The sequence below is a fragment of the Pectinophora gossypiella genome, chromosome 15 (genome assembly GCF_024362695.1).
Source record: "Pectinophora gossypiella chromosome 15, ilPecGoss1.1, whole genome shotgun sequence".
Classification (NCBI taxonomy): domain Eukaryota; kingdom Metazoa; phylum Arthropoda; class Insecta; order Lepidoptera; family Gelechiidae; genus Pectinophora; species Pectinophora gossypiella.
Window position 1 is genome coordinate 1,498,687 of NC_065418.1, and position 12,978 is coordinate 1,511,664.

At 36.4% G+C, this 12,978-nt stretch overlaps 1 protein-coding gene across 1 annotated transcript in view; it reads right to left on the bottom strand.

The window, feature by feature from the left end:
- Positions 1–692: 692 nt before the first annotated feature.
- The window catches only part of LOC126373197 (breast cancer metastasis-suppressor 1-like protein), a 91,158-nt gene continuing 78,872 nt past the window's right edge, over positions 693–12,978 (bottom strand). Inside the window, exon 4 of the mRNA XM_050019245.1 lies at positions 693–1,258. Coding sequence (XP_049875202.1) covers positions 1,025–1,258 — 234 coding nt within the window. The 3' untranslated portion in view covers positions 693–1,024. The remainder of the gene's footprint in view (positions 1,259–12,978) is intronic.

Below are 12,978 nucleotides of genomic sequence, written 5' to 3' on the forward strand. Positions count from 1 at the left end.
TAGGTACACAGAACTTACCTTGATATTATTTATACATTATACACTGTCTCGCAAAACTACGTCTTACACTTTTGAAATTATAATAACTGTTTAAATACACAAGATACATTTTCGAAATAAAAAGTACCAAGGTACTCGAAATGTTTAGTAATGGCCCCGATTCCTGCAGCCACCTCCTAATTTTATTTTAAGTTATACCTGTCATTTTCTTATGTGACGAAAAGGAAAGGGACGGAGGATTGACAACAGTTATTTTTTAAAATGAATGAGTGAATGTTTTAATAATCCGGGCGAATAAAATAGGCATCTCGCTGATATGTAACCTATTTGACGCGTGCTGTCTACTTAATTATGTCGGGTCTTTGGCCAATATATTTTTTTTAATTTTCTGCACAAAAGTGACGTATGTTCCATAAATTTTATGTCTGTCGATCGCAGTCTCTTTCCTTTTCGGCAGATAAGAAAAAGACAGGTATAACTTAAAATAAAATTAGATGGTGAGTACTGGAATCAGTACCAACGTATGGTTTAATAGTTACAACGAAAGCTGATAAAAATATCTATGAAACGTTTTTTTTTTTATTTTAAATCTCCGACTTCTGTTGTTTAGAAAAAAAAATACGATAAGGTGCAAAGTCCAATCAGTTTCTTGCAAAATAATATATTAACTGGTTGCACTTAAGACCTCCTGGTTACATGTCTTTTCTGTAATAGACCAAAAACACCTACAAAAACATAAATTTTATAATTACGACAACTAATGGTTCATAATTTCACCACTGTTTACAAACAATTTGCTGGGCTCATTGACTGCACTTACGCTCTTTGATTGTACTTGGTTTTGTAAGCCAGTGCATAATAAAATGTTCAACCTAAGACAAGGCATTTGTATGTTCAAAAAGTCTTTGTAGTTAATACACATACCAATTTAATGTTTCTTTACAGCAAAGGGCTTTGCGAACACAGGTCGGGAGGGGACGTGCTGTCATAAGAAAGCCGGGGGCCCTCTCGGGGTCTGCGAATATCAGTCAGACTTTTCCAGAAGTTTCCGAACTAGTCGCCAGTCTTCCATGATGTCTGCGTCGGGTAACATGTACACTACGTAAGGGGGGGTTACAGTGACCTGTCTCTTTCTCCTGCGTTTGCCCCATTCCGCTCCCGTCGACCAGAGGTCTACCGTCTGCCGTTCCTCCTCTAACTTTCTTATTTTCTCAAGGAACTCTTCGCGCATCGACTCGTACGTCAGCCATTTCTCGCTCTGTTGACAAAAAAGAAGGCTTTTGAATACTTACATATGTTTAAATATCCACCAACCCGCATTGGAGCAACGTCAAAATTCAAATTCAAAAATATCTTTATTCAATAGGTAACATAGTTACAGTTTGAATCGTCAATTTTTACATAACGAACGTCTCATCCGCCTAAAACTACTGCAGCTTCTCACAACCTGTATAGCCGGGGAAAAGAAGCTGCAAGAAAAACTTCGGCAAGGGTCCTAGACGTCGTTTAAAAAAAAAACACACACGTAGTAGACTATGCTCCCCCGTTGATTGGAGGAGATCCCTAGTTTGGTTAGGACATTACAGGCTGATCACCTGACTGTGCGAAAGTAAGATGATGTGCTTCGAAAGGCACATTGAGAGCCAAACATTAAAAAGTGAAGTGAAGTCATTGACACTGTAGATTAACACAAAAAACCACTTCGTATTAATTATTTAGACCCATTCCCGTTCTCGTCAAAAAGCCCTAGTGATGACCAAAGATTATATTAAATTGTATTTATTATAAACGGCAGTTAGCAAAGACAATTTGGTTAAACGGACTATCTTTAGAGGTCACATGAAGGTCAAATAAATACACGATTATTGCTAAAATAAACAACATCCGGCTGATTTGAGAGCTAAAAATAGAGAAATAAAGCTGATTAAGACGAAATCTCGAAATGGTTTTAGAATTAGCGTAAATATTTTTTTCCTTACCTATCGAATTAACGAGAATTAATATTATTTATAATAGGTACTCATATTCCATAATTCCTCGAACCTTTAACGTATCCTTAATGGCGAAAAAGATTGAAATGCGATGAAAATGTGACACTAATCAATAAACAAATGACTACTTTAGGAAAAAGAATTCCATGTTTTTAAAATAAAATTAATTTGAAATTAGAATTCTTAACCAAACAAAAAAAATATTTGAAATGGCCAGTACTGCAGAACGGCAATTCCATAAAGACCGAATATAAGAATAGTGCTTATAAACTGTTTTATTATTATATTATTTTGAATAATATCGCATAATATCGTTCTGCAGTACTGGCCGTTTCAAATCAAAATAATTTTTGTTTGGCTAAGAATTCCAATCTCAAATTAATTTCATTTTAAAAAGATGGAATTCTTTTTCCAAAGGTAGTCATTTGTTTACTATTTATATCTTTTCCTTATTGACATTTGGAAATATGTTTTCTATGAATCTTCCGAGCAGCGAGGACGCGGAAGCCAACAATAGATTAATATCTAATTATCATTAGATATATTGTTTATTAAAGATAACTTAGACAACTTCCAATATTTCTAGAATAACATTTCGGTGAAACCGCGATAAATTAAGTGATGAATGATGTAGAAAAGGTTCAGTTCGATCTATTCTGAACCGGCGTGCGTGTATGAAATGATTCATGAATGTAGAGGCAGCAAGAGAAGTGTGTCAAGATCGAAGCAAATGGATTCCCCGGTGGGAAATAGGCGTGAGGTTATGTATGTATGTATGATGTAGAATAAAAATTATACAACCTCTCCTCTCCAGCTATGTTGGCTATGTGCCTACATTTATTTCAATACATTTTGATAAGTAAGTAGGTAAGTACATAAAACTCAATTAAACTTATTAAAATTACATGAAACATATTTTACTTTCAAATGACTAATTAAGTTACTTAAGATTATAATTAAGATAGCCGTTATAAACAAAACGATAAACGCATCAAAAATACATTTCAAACAAAGAACGCTCAGCGTCATTCGAATTAAGAATACGTAGTTGACAAAGGCAAGCTGTACGGATCCGTTTGCGCGGGAGTGGCGTCGCAAGATGGCGGATGCGGCGTTTCCGGGAAACGCGTCGCGTTGGCCGCGGCGCATGCGCTGCGAGCCACGTGATCGCCGCCATTTTAGGCCAGTTAGGGGAAGGCGAAGTGAACGCAAGCGCTTGCGCTTATGCCGAGAGAATGCATCGTTGGTACTAGTTTGATACGTTATGCGCAAGCGACGGTTTCGTGTCAGAGCGGGTGTAATCGTTGCGAAGATGTTACTGGTGATATTTTTATATGTTTGAGCTTTTTATTTATCGACAATTAGGTATAATTAATAAATAAAAAGTAAAATGAATTTAGGTTCTTATTTATTAGTTCTTTCGGAAAGCAAATCCTAGTAAGTTATATTGCTTAAGTACATTATTATGCTGAAGAGGGAGACAAAATGTTTAGCTGATTATCTAAATAAGACAAGACGGATTGTGTATTTACTAACACAATTATAACAACCTCAATGATCTAGACTAGTGGTTAGAGCGATGGTTTCTAGATCTGGAGGTCCGAGTTCGGTTCCCAATTGGGACTCACTTTGTGATAAGTACTGTCTTTTGTTTGTCTAGGATTTTACAGGCTGAATTACCTGGTTGTCCGAAAAAGTAAGATGATTCCGTGTTTCGGGAGGCATGTTAAGCCGTCTTCACCTAACAGTAGAGGAGTAGCATGGTGCAGTATGCTCCATACCCGCTGCGGTTGCTTGAGAGGCCATTGCCCAGCAGTGGGATTTATATGGGTCCTTCTTTTTCATCGACAATAAAAAGTCATTTTCTCGATATATCGGGTTTAACATCTTTAAAATTATAACGGCAATAAATATTTTAAAACATGCTATAAAGATGTGTCTGTAGAGGACTATTTAGTGTTTCTCTTTATCTTGGTAACGTACATTTCTTTGCAGGGGCATTCCTAAAACGTTGTGACAGAGTGACCCTTTTCATCAGAGACAGCATTTCGATTTACCACTCTGTCACAGAATTTTGTGAAAAACAATCAAGCTACGGTAACCACTAATCGAGGAACCGATTAGTATTTTGAGTATAATAAGAATAAGTATATTTTTGGAGAATGGGAAGATTAAATAACATTCTAGGACAGATCTTTGTCGATAAAAAAGAAAATCGACTCATATAGGCTATTCAATAATGTTTATGTACCTTACTTTTCTCATCATTATCAGCCCATTAACGTCCCCACTGCTGGGGCACGGGCCTTCCCTATGGGTGGATAGGGAGATCGGGCCTTAAACCATCACGCGGTCCCAGTGCGGATTGATGGTTATTAACGACTGCTAATGCAGCCGGGACCAACGGCTTAACGTGCCTTCCGAAGCACGGAGGAGCTCGAGATGAAAACTGTTTTTGTGGTCACCCATCCTATGACCGGCCTTTGCGAAAGTTGCTTAACTTCAACAATCGCAGACCGAGCGCGTTTACCGCTGCGCCACCGAGCTCCTCCTTTTGGTTTACTTTTCTCGGAATCTAATAAGTTACAGTCGTTATGAAGTTATTAACTAACGCGATGACGTAAGTACCAATATCATAATAAGTACCAACACACGTAATATTTTTATGTCCCTTCTAGTATACAGGATGTTAGTGACATCGTAACAAAACCTTTGAGGGTTTATTCAGACCATGATTCTGAGTTGATATTGTTTGTGTGGATTGATTATTTCACCACTCGTAGACTATATTAAAGAAACGCTGATTGTTTTGCCACTTCGCATATAATTCAGTTTTACTAAATAATTACAAAGGTTACAAACACGTCCGACAATAAGAGAAGATCGATGAATACAAAATTAATTTTAAAAACAGTAAAGAATTAATATTTTTTAAAAGGTATTTTCACGTGAAATTTTCCATCGCAAAAGTATGGAACTGAAAATAATAAAACACAGAAATAGTCATGAATTTTCTGTCAGGAAATTCCACCTGATATCAACTCAGAATCATGATCTGAATCATCCCCCTCAGTATTCGTTGCGATGTCACTTAACACCCGTACGTACTTGTATGGCTACCTGTAGATACTTGTACATGGTGTTAGTGGCATCGTAACAAATACTGAGTTAATATAAAGTGGAATTTTCCATCGCAAAAATATATAGAATTGAAAATAACTTAATAAAACACAAAAAAATCGTGAATTTTGCGACGGAATGATATTAACTCCGAATCATGGACTGAATCATTATATTATGTTTATTGCACCAGTCCGTGCTCCAATGCATAAACTTCTTTCACCCTAAGGTTGCCTGGCAAAAATTGCTGTTTAGAAATAAGGCCGCCTATTGTGCTTATGTTGTTATTGGTATGTTTATGTCCTTTGTATATGTCGTTGTGCAATAAAGTATTATTGATTGATTGATTGAATCATCCCCCTCATTATTCGTTACCATGTCACTAACACCATGTACAAGTATAGTATTAAACAGAGAGTGATGATATTTCAATAACGATAAAGTTTTACAACAGCTTCAATGCACGATACGAGATAGATCTGTAAAAGCACAGAAGCCAGTGTTGTGGTGTTCATTAGCATAGTGATGTATCAATCGAGATTAGGTTAATCGATTCTGTTCTATCTAACAATGGCCCCAAATCCTGCATACACCTCCTAATTTTACTTTAAGTTATACCTGTCATTTTCTTATCCGCCGATAAGGAAAGGGACAGATGATTGACAGCTCTTAATTCTAGGAAGAATAAGTACCTAAATGAATGAATAGCCCGGGCGATTCAAAAAGGTATCTCGCTGGTATGCAAACCATTTGACGTGTGCTGTCAACATGATTCTGTCGGGTTATTGGCCAATGTAAAATTTTTAGACGTTTGTTTTAGATTTGTGCTTAAAATTGACGTGTGTTCCATAAATTTTGTGCTTGGCGATTACCAGTCCTTTTCCTATTCGGCGGATAAGAAAATGACAGACATAACTTAAAATTAGATGGTGGTTACAGGAATTAGCACCATTAGGTGTATAAAAGAAGAAACTGTACTGATTGATTGACAGACTAATCGACTAACACAAAGCCGAAACCTTTGCAATGTCCTAAGCAACCTGGGTATCTCAAAGCTACTTTTTATGATTCGAACCTAGAACCTCCGGATAAGAGAGCACAACGCTCACCTATTGCACCACAGGGGGCTTTTTATTTTTGTAAATATTTATTTATTTATTACTATAATGAGGAATAAAAATCGTAGCACAATGGAAGCTACGCCATTGCTACGTAGCTACGAGTTCAAAGGTTATTCCGAAAAATTACTACGTTTTCTAAATAGGCAATTAGAAATTGTGTGCGTCAAGCCAGCGGCCTCAAAAAAAAATGGGCACGAAAAAATAATTTGACAATACCAAAAATTAGTACTCTTATTGAAAAAAATAGTACCTGTTGTAAAAAAATTAGTACCATCACGGTTCTGGATTTATAGCCATGTTTTATTGCACTTGCTAGCTTGATGGTGAGCGAAATTTGGCGAGAGTTAACGAAAAGGTCTTTCGCTTTGATTTAAACGCCAAAAAATAGTACCGAAATAGTACTCGAAATTAGTACTTCAACGGTTCCAAAGTTATAAAGGCAGTTCTTTGATCCCGCTGGCTTGACGTTTTGAAAATACCTATTATCTGGGGAACGCTTGCATACTTCAGTATGTAACTAATGATTAGAAATTCGATATTTAAACATACATAAACTTACACCTATGGTCCTTATGGGGCTGGCCAGAGCACCAAGTCCGACCTTGTGGGCGAGTCCTTACTCGGAAGATAATTCGCAGACACTTATCAATGCGAAGTACTTGGGTCGTGTACTTAGGTTCAAGATAAATTGTGAAATTCTGATTACTAAATAAATCAAATCTAAAACTAACGAAAAGCTTTTTAATTTTTCTATTTAACTTATTAATGAATTTTAATCAAGAAAACGTAATAATAAATACGAAATTTTATCACGTTTTTCTATGACGTCACAGTGTGCTTATTCATAAAAATTCCAAAGTAATTATGTGTTTTGATGTTTAGTAAAAAGTAACTTATTTGACTAGTTGGAAACTACCCTATTACTCAGAGAACCAATACGCATACACACATATAAACAGCCTATATACGTCCCACTGCTAGGCACATGCTTCCCCTCAATCAACCGGAGGGGGTATGGAGCATACTCCACCACGCTGCTCCTCTGCGGGTTGGTGTACAGTCATGAGCAATATAATGTACCCCCCTTCAGGACTCTGTCGCACTAACATATTTGACATTTAGTGAGACTTACAATTCAATTTGTGAAAAAAGTTAATGTGACATGGTACCAAAGTGTATAAATATTAACGCTCGTGACCGTAGGTATTTGGGTTAGTAACCCGGGACCAACAGCTTAGCGTGCCTTACGCAGTACGGAATCATCTTACTTATTCGGACAATCAGGTGATTCAAGCCTGCAATGTCCTTACCAAACAAAGGACAGTCTCAGAGTAATTTCAACCATGTCCCCATCGGGAATCGAACCCGGACCTCCAGATCGTGAGCCCAACGCTCTAACCACTAGACCACGGAGGCTGTTGTGTAGTAAAACAATACTACTGAATAATTTGTAAGAGTTATACTGCTTTTAAAAATAGACACATAGACTACATAGTTATAAAACAAAGTCACTTTTTCTGTCCCTATATCCCTATGTGCGCTTAAATCTTTAAAACTACGCAACGGATTTTGATGCGGATTTTATAATAGATAGAGTGATTCAAGAGGAAGGTTTATATGTATAATAACATCCATTAAATAGTGGAGAAATACTGTTTTTTTTTGAGGTTTTTAATGTGATGTAGTAAACAATTTTAATTTTTTCTTCAGCATTGCACCCAAGCGAAGCCGGGGCGGATCGCTAGTAAAAAATAATACTTGAACGAATGAGTTACTGAAACCTAACACCGGGTGAAAGAAGCCTTCTATTAGCTGGATACCGAACGTTCAATAACTATTCTGAAAAGAACAGGCTAGTGCTATAGAATAAAGAACAATTCTACGTATAGAACGGACACTCCGACCTGCTCTAATTGTTATCCGTGCCAAGCTACATTTATTTGTGTACAGTTCTCATCAGAAAATCGAAACATCTCGCAAGTTTATGTATCGTGAGGATTACTTTATGTAAAAAAGCTTATTATAAGATTAATGACTACCTAAATGATCAAAATGTCTGGTATTGAATGTGTTCCTCTAGTTATTAAATAACTTGTAATGTATATCCTCATTGGTTTTTAAAAGATGTGTTGCTGTTGCAGTTTCTTGTCATTTCTTCTCCTCAGCCATAACACCTTGCGAAATGACGTAAATTCAAAAATGTTACATTAACCTTCAACAAGTTTATCCATGATAATTACGTTGAATAAATGATTCTGATTTCTGATTTCTGATACTAGAAACATATCAAATAGTAATGTAATACTAGTACAGATATTGGTCCCGATTCCTGCAGACAGCCCTAATTTTACTTGTCATTAGTCAAGTTATACCTGTCATTTTCTTACAGGCCGACTACGAATAAACCCGCCGAAAAGGAAAGGGACAGATGATTGACAGTGGAGCAACGTGGTGGAGATGCTCCATACCCCCTCCGGTTGATTGATAAAAAAAATAAAATAAAATAAAAAATCGTTTATTACCTCCACAACATACTAGTAATAAGTTACATTTTGACTTATATAACATATGTTTGTGGAGGCTGGAGCGTAAACTAGGTTACCCTGTACTATAGGCTCCAGGCCTCCACCTCCAGAATAAATATGGATACTAGGGAGTATGTTTCTGCATAGAATAATTATGTTTAGCAAACTGAGCAATAAACGTGAAAAGAAAGAAAAAAGAATATTAATAAAAAAAAAATCAGTTAGAGTTTAAGTAAAATAGACTATACAGTAAAGTGTGAGTAAGTGTGTGTGTATGTTTGTGTGTGAGTGTGTGTGTATATATGTGTGTATGTCGATGGGTTTGATGGGATTGATGGGAGGCCTGTGCCCAGCAGTGGGACGTATATAGGCTATTTATTTATGTATGTATGTTAGTAACATAGTACTTAATCCTACTGTTAGTAGACTAATATTTATTTATGAAAAGAAAATCGCAAATGAGATACTTTCTACGAGTACGAAACGTCAAAACGAAAGTTTTCTTTGGAGTTTGTACGGAAATACTGTCCTGTGACGTCATCAATAAAAGCGGTCAAACGTCGTACTCATTGTTACTTAATTCATAAATAAAATTCGAAAATAAGCCGAAAACTAAAATGAGATTGGTTTTGGTCATCTTAGACTGGCTTCTATTTCTAGATAAGCATTTTCTAATTTATCTTTGACCCAGTCAAATACCCTATTATTAATTTTGATAATACCAGCGTAGTGGTTCCGCGACTTGAGCTGAGTGAGGCCCTTTTATCCCAGGACGTCCACCATTACCTTATGAACATTCTAATGAACATCCTCCTATGCTTTTTAGGGTTCCGTAGCCTAATGGCAAAAAACGGAACCCTTATAGATTCGTCATGTCTGTCCGTCCGTCCGTCCGTCCGTATGTCACAGCCACTTTTCTCCGAAACTATAATAGCTATACTGTTGAAACTTGATAAATATGTATATTCTGTGAACCGCATTAAAATTTTTACGCAATAATAGAAAAAAAAAACAATAAATTTTGGGGGTCCCCATACATAGAACTGAAACTCAAAAAAATTTTTTTCATTAAACCCATACGTGTGGGGTATCTATGGATAGGTCTTCCAAAATGGTATTAAGGTTTCTAATATATTTTTTTTCTAAACTGAATAGTTTGCGCGAGAGACACTTCCAAAGTGGTAAAATGTGTCCCCCCCCCCCCACCCTGTAACTTCTAAAATAAGAGGAGGATAAAACTATAAAAAATATATATATGATGTAGATTAGCATGCAAACTACCAACGAAAATTGGTTTGAACCAGATCTAGTACGTAGTTTTTTTAATACATCATAAATCGTAAACCGTAATTTACTTTTATATTATGTTACTTGCTGTTACGGAACCCTTCATGGGCGAGTCCGACTCGCACTTGGCCGCTTATATTGTAATCGTTTTGTGAAAAATTTTAAGTGATGTTATTGTCTTGTCTTTGTGTGTGGCGTCCTTTTAGAATAAACAATTTCTATTCTTTTAGATACTTGGCTGCCTTGGATAAAGTAATCAAATCTTCAAGTATAGACGTGTGAATATACCATGTATTTACTTTAAAATCTTGTCGCATTAAAATGAATGAAATTTAGTTAGACTTACAGGTCAATTTGTCAATAAAATTAATGTGACATGGTACTAAAGTGAATACATATAACTGTTCGTAACCGCACCAGGTAACAAACGTCGAGTAGGTATGTAAATATAAATAGAGCGGTCATGTACAAAGTATATGAAAAGTATCTGCATGGCTCGCACATGCGCAGTACACGGATCGATTGTACCACGTCTGTCGATGGAAATCTTGCTCTGTGCCAAGTTATTATGTTGAATTGCTTATTTATATAGGTACATATATAGGTATATACATTTTGTACCGGGTGAGAGCCGTCAGCGCTCCCCATCTGCGCGGCCAAGTAGTTAATGCCATAAGACATTTATTGCATTCCTGATGTTACTACAGAGGTCTTAAAAATAGAGGAAAGTACAAGGAACCCTGGTAGGATACTACAACAAATTTCTGGTATAAATAATCAAAATTAGTTATAAAGACCTAAAATAGTTATTTTAGTCTTCTTCTATCGTGTGCGTTGTGAGGTGGAGTACCAGCTCCATCAACCCTGGTGTCAGAGGTACTATTGCTGCCGCCAAAGTCCCTTGGCATGGCTCATGTAACGACTCCAACTTACATACGTAAGTAGTACTAACCGGGACCAACGGCTTAACGCGCCTTCCGAAGCACGGATCATCTTACTTTCGGCCAATTCGGTGATCAGCCTGTAACGTCCTAACTAAAATAAGGATCACAAAGTGATTGTCCTGATACGTCTCCACCGGGATTTGAACCTGGGACCTTCGAATCGTGAGCCCAACGCTCAAACGACTGGACCGCGGAGGCCGTTAATTTAGTGATTTTTATTAACATTCTACGGATCTTTTTAGAAGTCGGGAATACTTATTTTTATACTTTTTTCTACTCCTCTACTTTAATCTGGCATTTAAATAACCAAAAAGTCTAATATAAGTACATACATAATTAAACTCTTTGAAAAAGTGTACGCTCTATGGCCTATAAAAGCATTGTTTACAAAGTGTAACTGTACTATAATGTCGCCAAAAAAGCATTGTTGTTGTTTTTTTTTTTTTGACCTGGAAACTGGCACCTTTACTTTGTTTGGTGCCATAGATATACTATAAAAAAAAAGTATACATTTGCCGCCATTTTCCCGCGCGTTGGAAAATAAATTGGAAAATTTTTGTGTTTCGTTTAAAATTACGTCGTCGTAGAAAAAGTATTGTATGCAACGTTGTATAACTAGGTCAAAAAATGCTCGTGGCGTCTCTTATTGCGATTTTCGCCAAGGCTCACATCGCAACTCACGCCACTCGCATTTTTTGACCCTTCTTATACAACTGTTGCATAAAATACTATTATTTACCAAAATAATTAATACATAGCGGTTGAAGTCTCTTTTAAGTAATTAAAACACTTGTGGTAGAGACTTCGCCCCTCCACTGACAATGTTACATTGCTTTTGGTTATATAGCCATAAAAATTAGAAAGTTACAAAACTTGTTATACTTACAAAGAAAAGTAAAAACGAAAATTTAAAGTTTAAAGCAAGTACATACGTGTGTGTGTGTGTGTGTGTGTGTGTGTGTTTGTGTGTGTATGCGTGTGTTTGTGTGTTAGCCCTACGACTATCATGTGTCTTGGGATCGGAAGCTACTGTCATAGGAGCTATAACAGCAGCTTCCACTAACTTCTTACACGTATGTGTGTGTGTATGTGTGAGTCCGTGTGTGTGTGTCACATTGTTAATGCCAGGAATAAAAATAAACTTGCTTTACAAGTCAGTCGATTACATAAGATTACTAAATCTTTTAAGGGGCAATGTATACGTTTTTACAATAAGATTCCCATTGACATTCAGAATTTGCCTTTCAACTGTTTTAAGACACTAGTTAAACAAAAACTTTACAAAAAAGGTTATTATAAAGTTAGTGATTATTTAGAAGATATGAATGCATGGGATTAACTGTCTGAGAACTGATATTAGGCAGCTAAATTACTCAATTGTATACCAATATTTTATGTTTATTTTTATTTTTTTAAAGAACGTCTAGGGCCCTGTGCCGAGGTTTTTCTTGCAGCTTCTTTTCCCCGGCTATACAGGTTGTGAGAATCTGCAGTAGTTTTAGGCGGATGAGACGTTCGTTATGTAAAATTGACGATTCAAAGTGTAACTATGTTACCTACTGAATAAAGATATTTTTGAATTTGAATTTGAATTTGTGGGTGTGGGTGTGTGACTCTTCTAACTTCATGGATAACAGACATAATGCATCTTTTATCTGTGTGATTGGGTATAAATGATGAACCTTTTTATTACACCAAGCCCCAAGGCGCAGTTACATCTTCCACCCATTATTATTCTGATCACAATAAAGAGAAGCAATATAGGTAGCAACTTCAGAACAGGTAGCAACATAATTCTATACATAATATAATCAAAATATCAAGCAACAATTTTTGTTTTAACCATTAACCTTATTATCCTAACCTTATAAGATTAACCAAACTAGGGACCAGAAAGTAATTTTTGTGATATGTCCCCACCGGGAATCGAACCCAGGACTTCTGGATCGTGAGTCCAACGCTCAACCATCGGAGGTCGTTACTTTCGCAT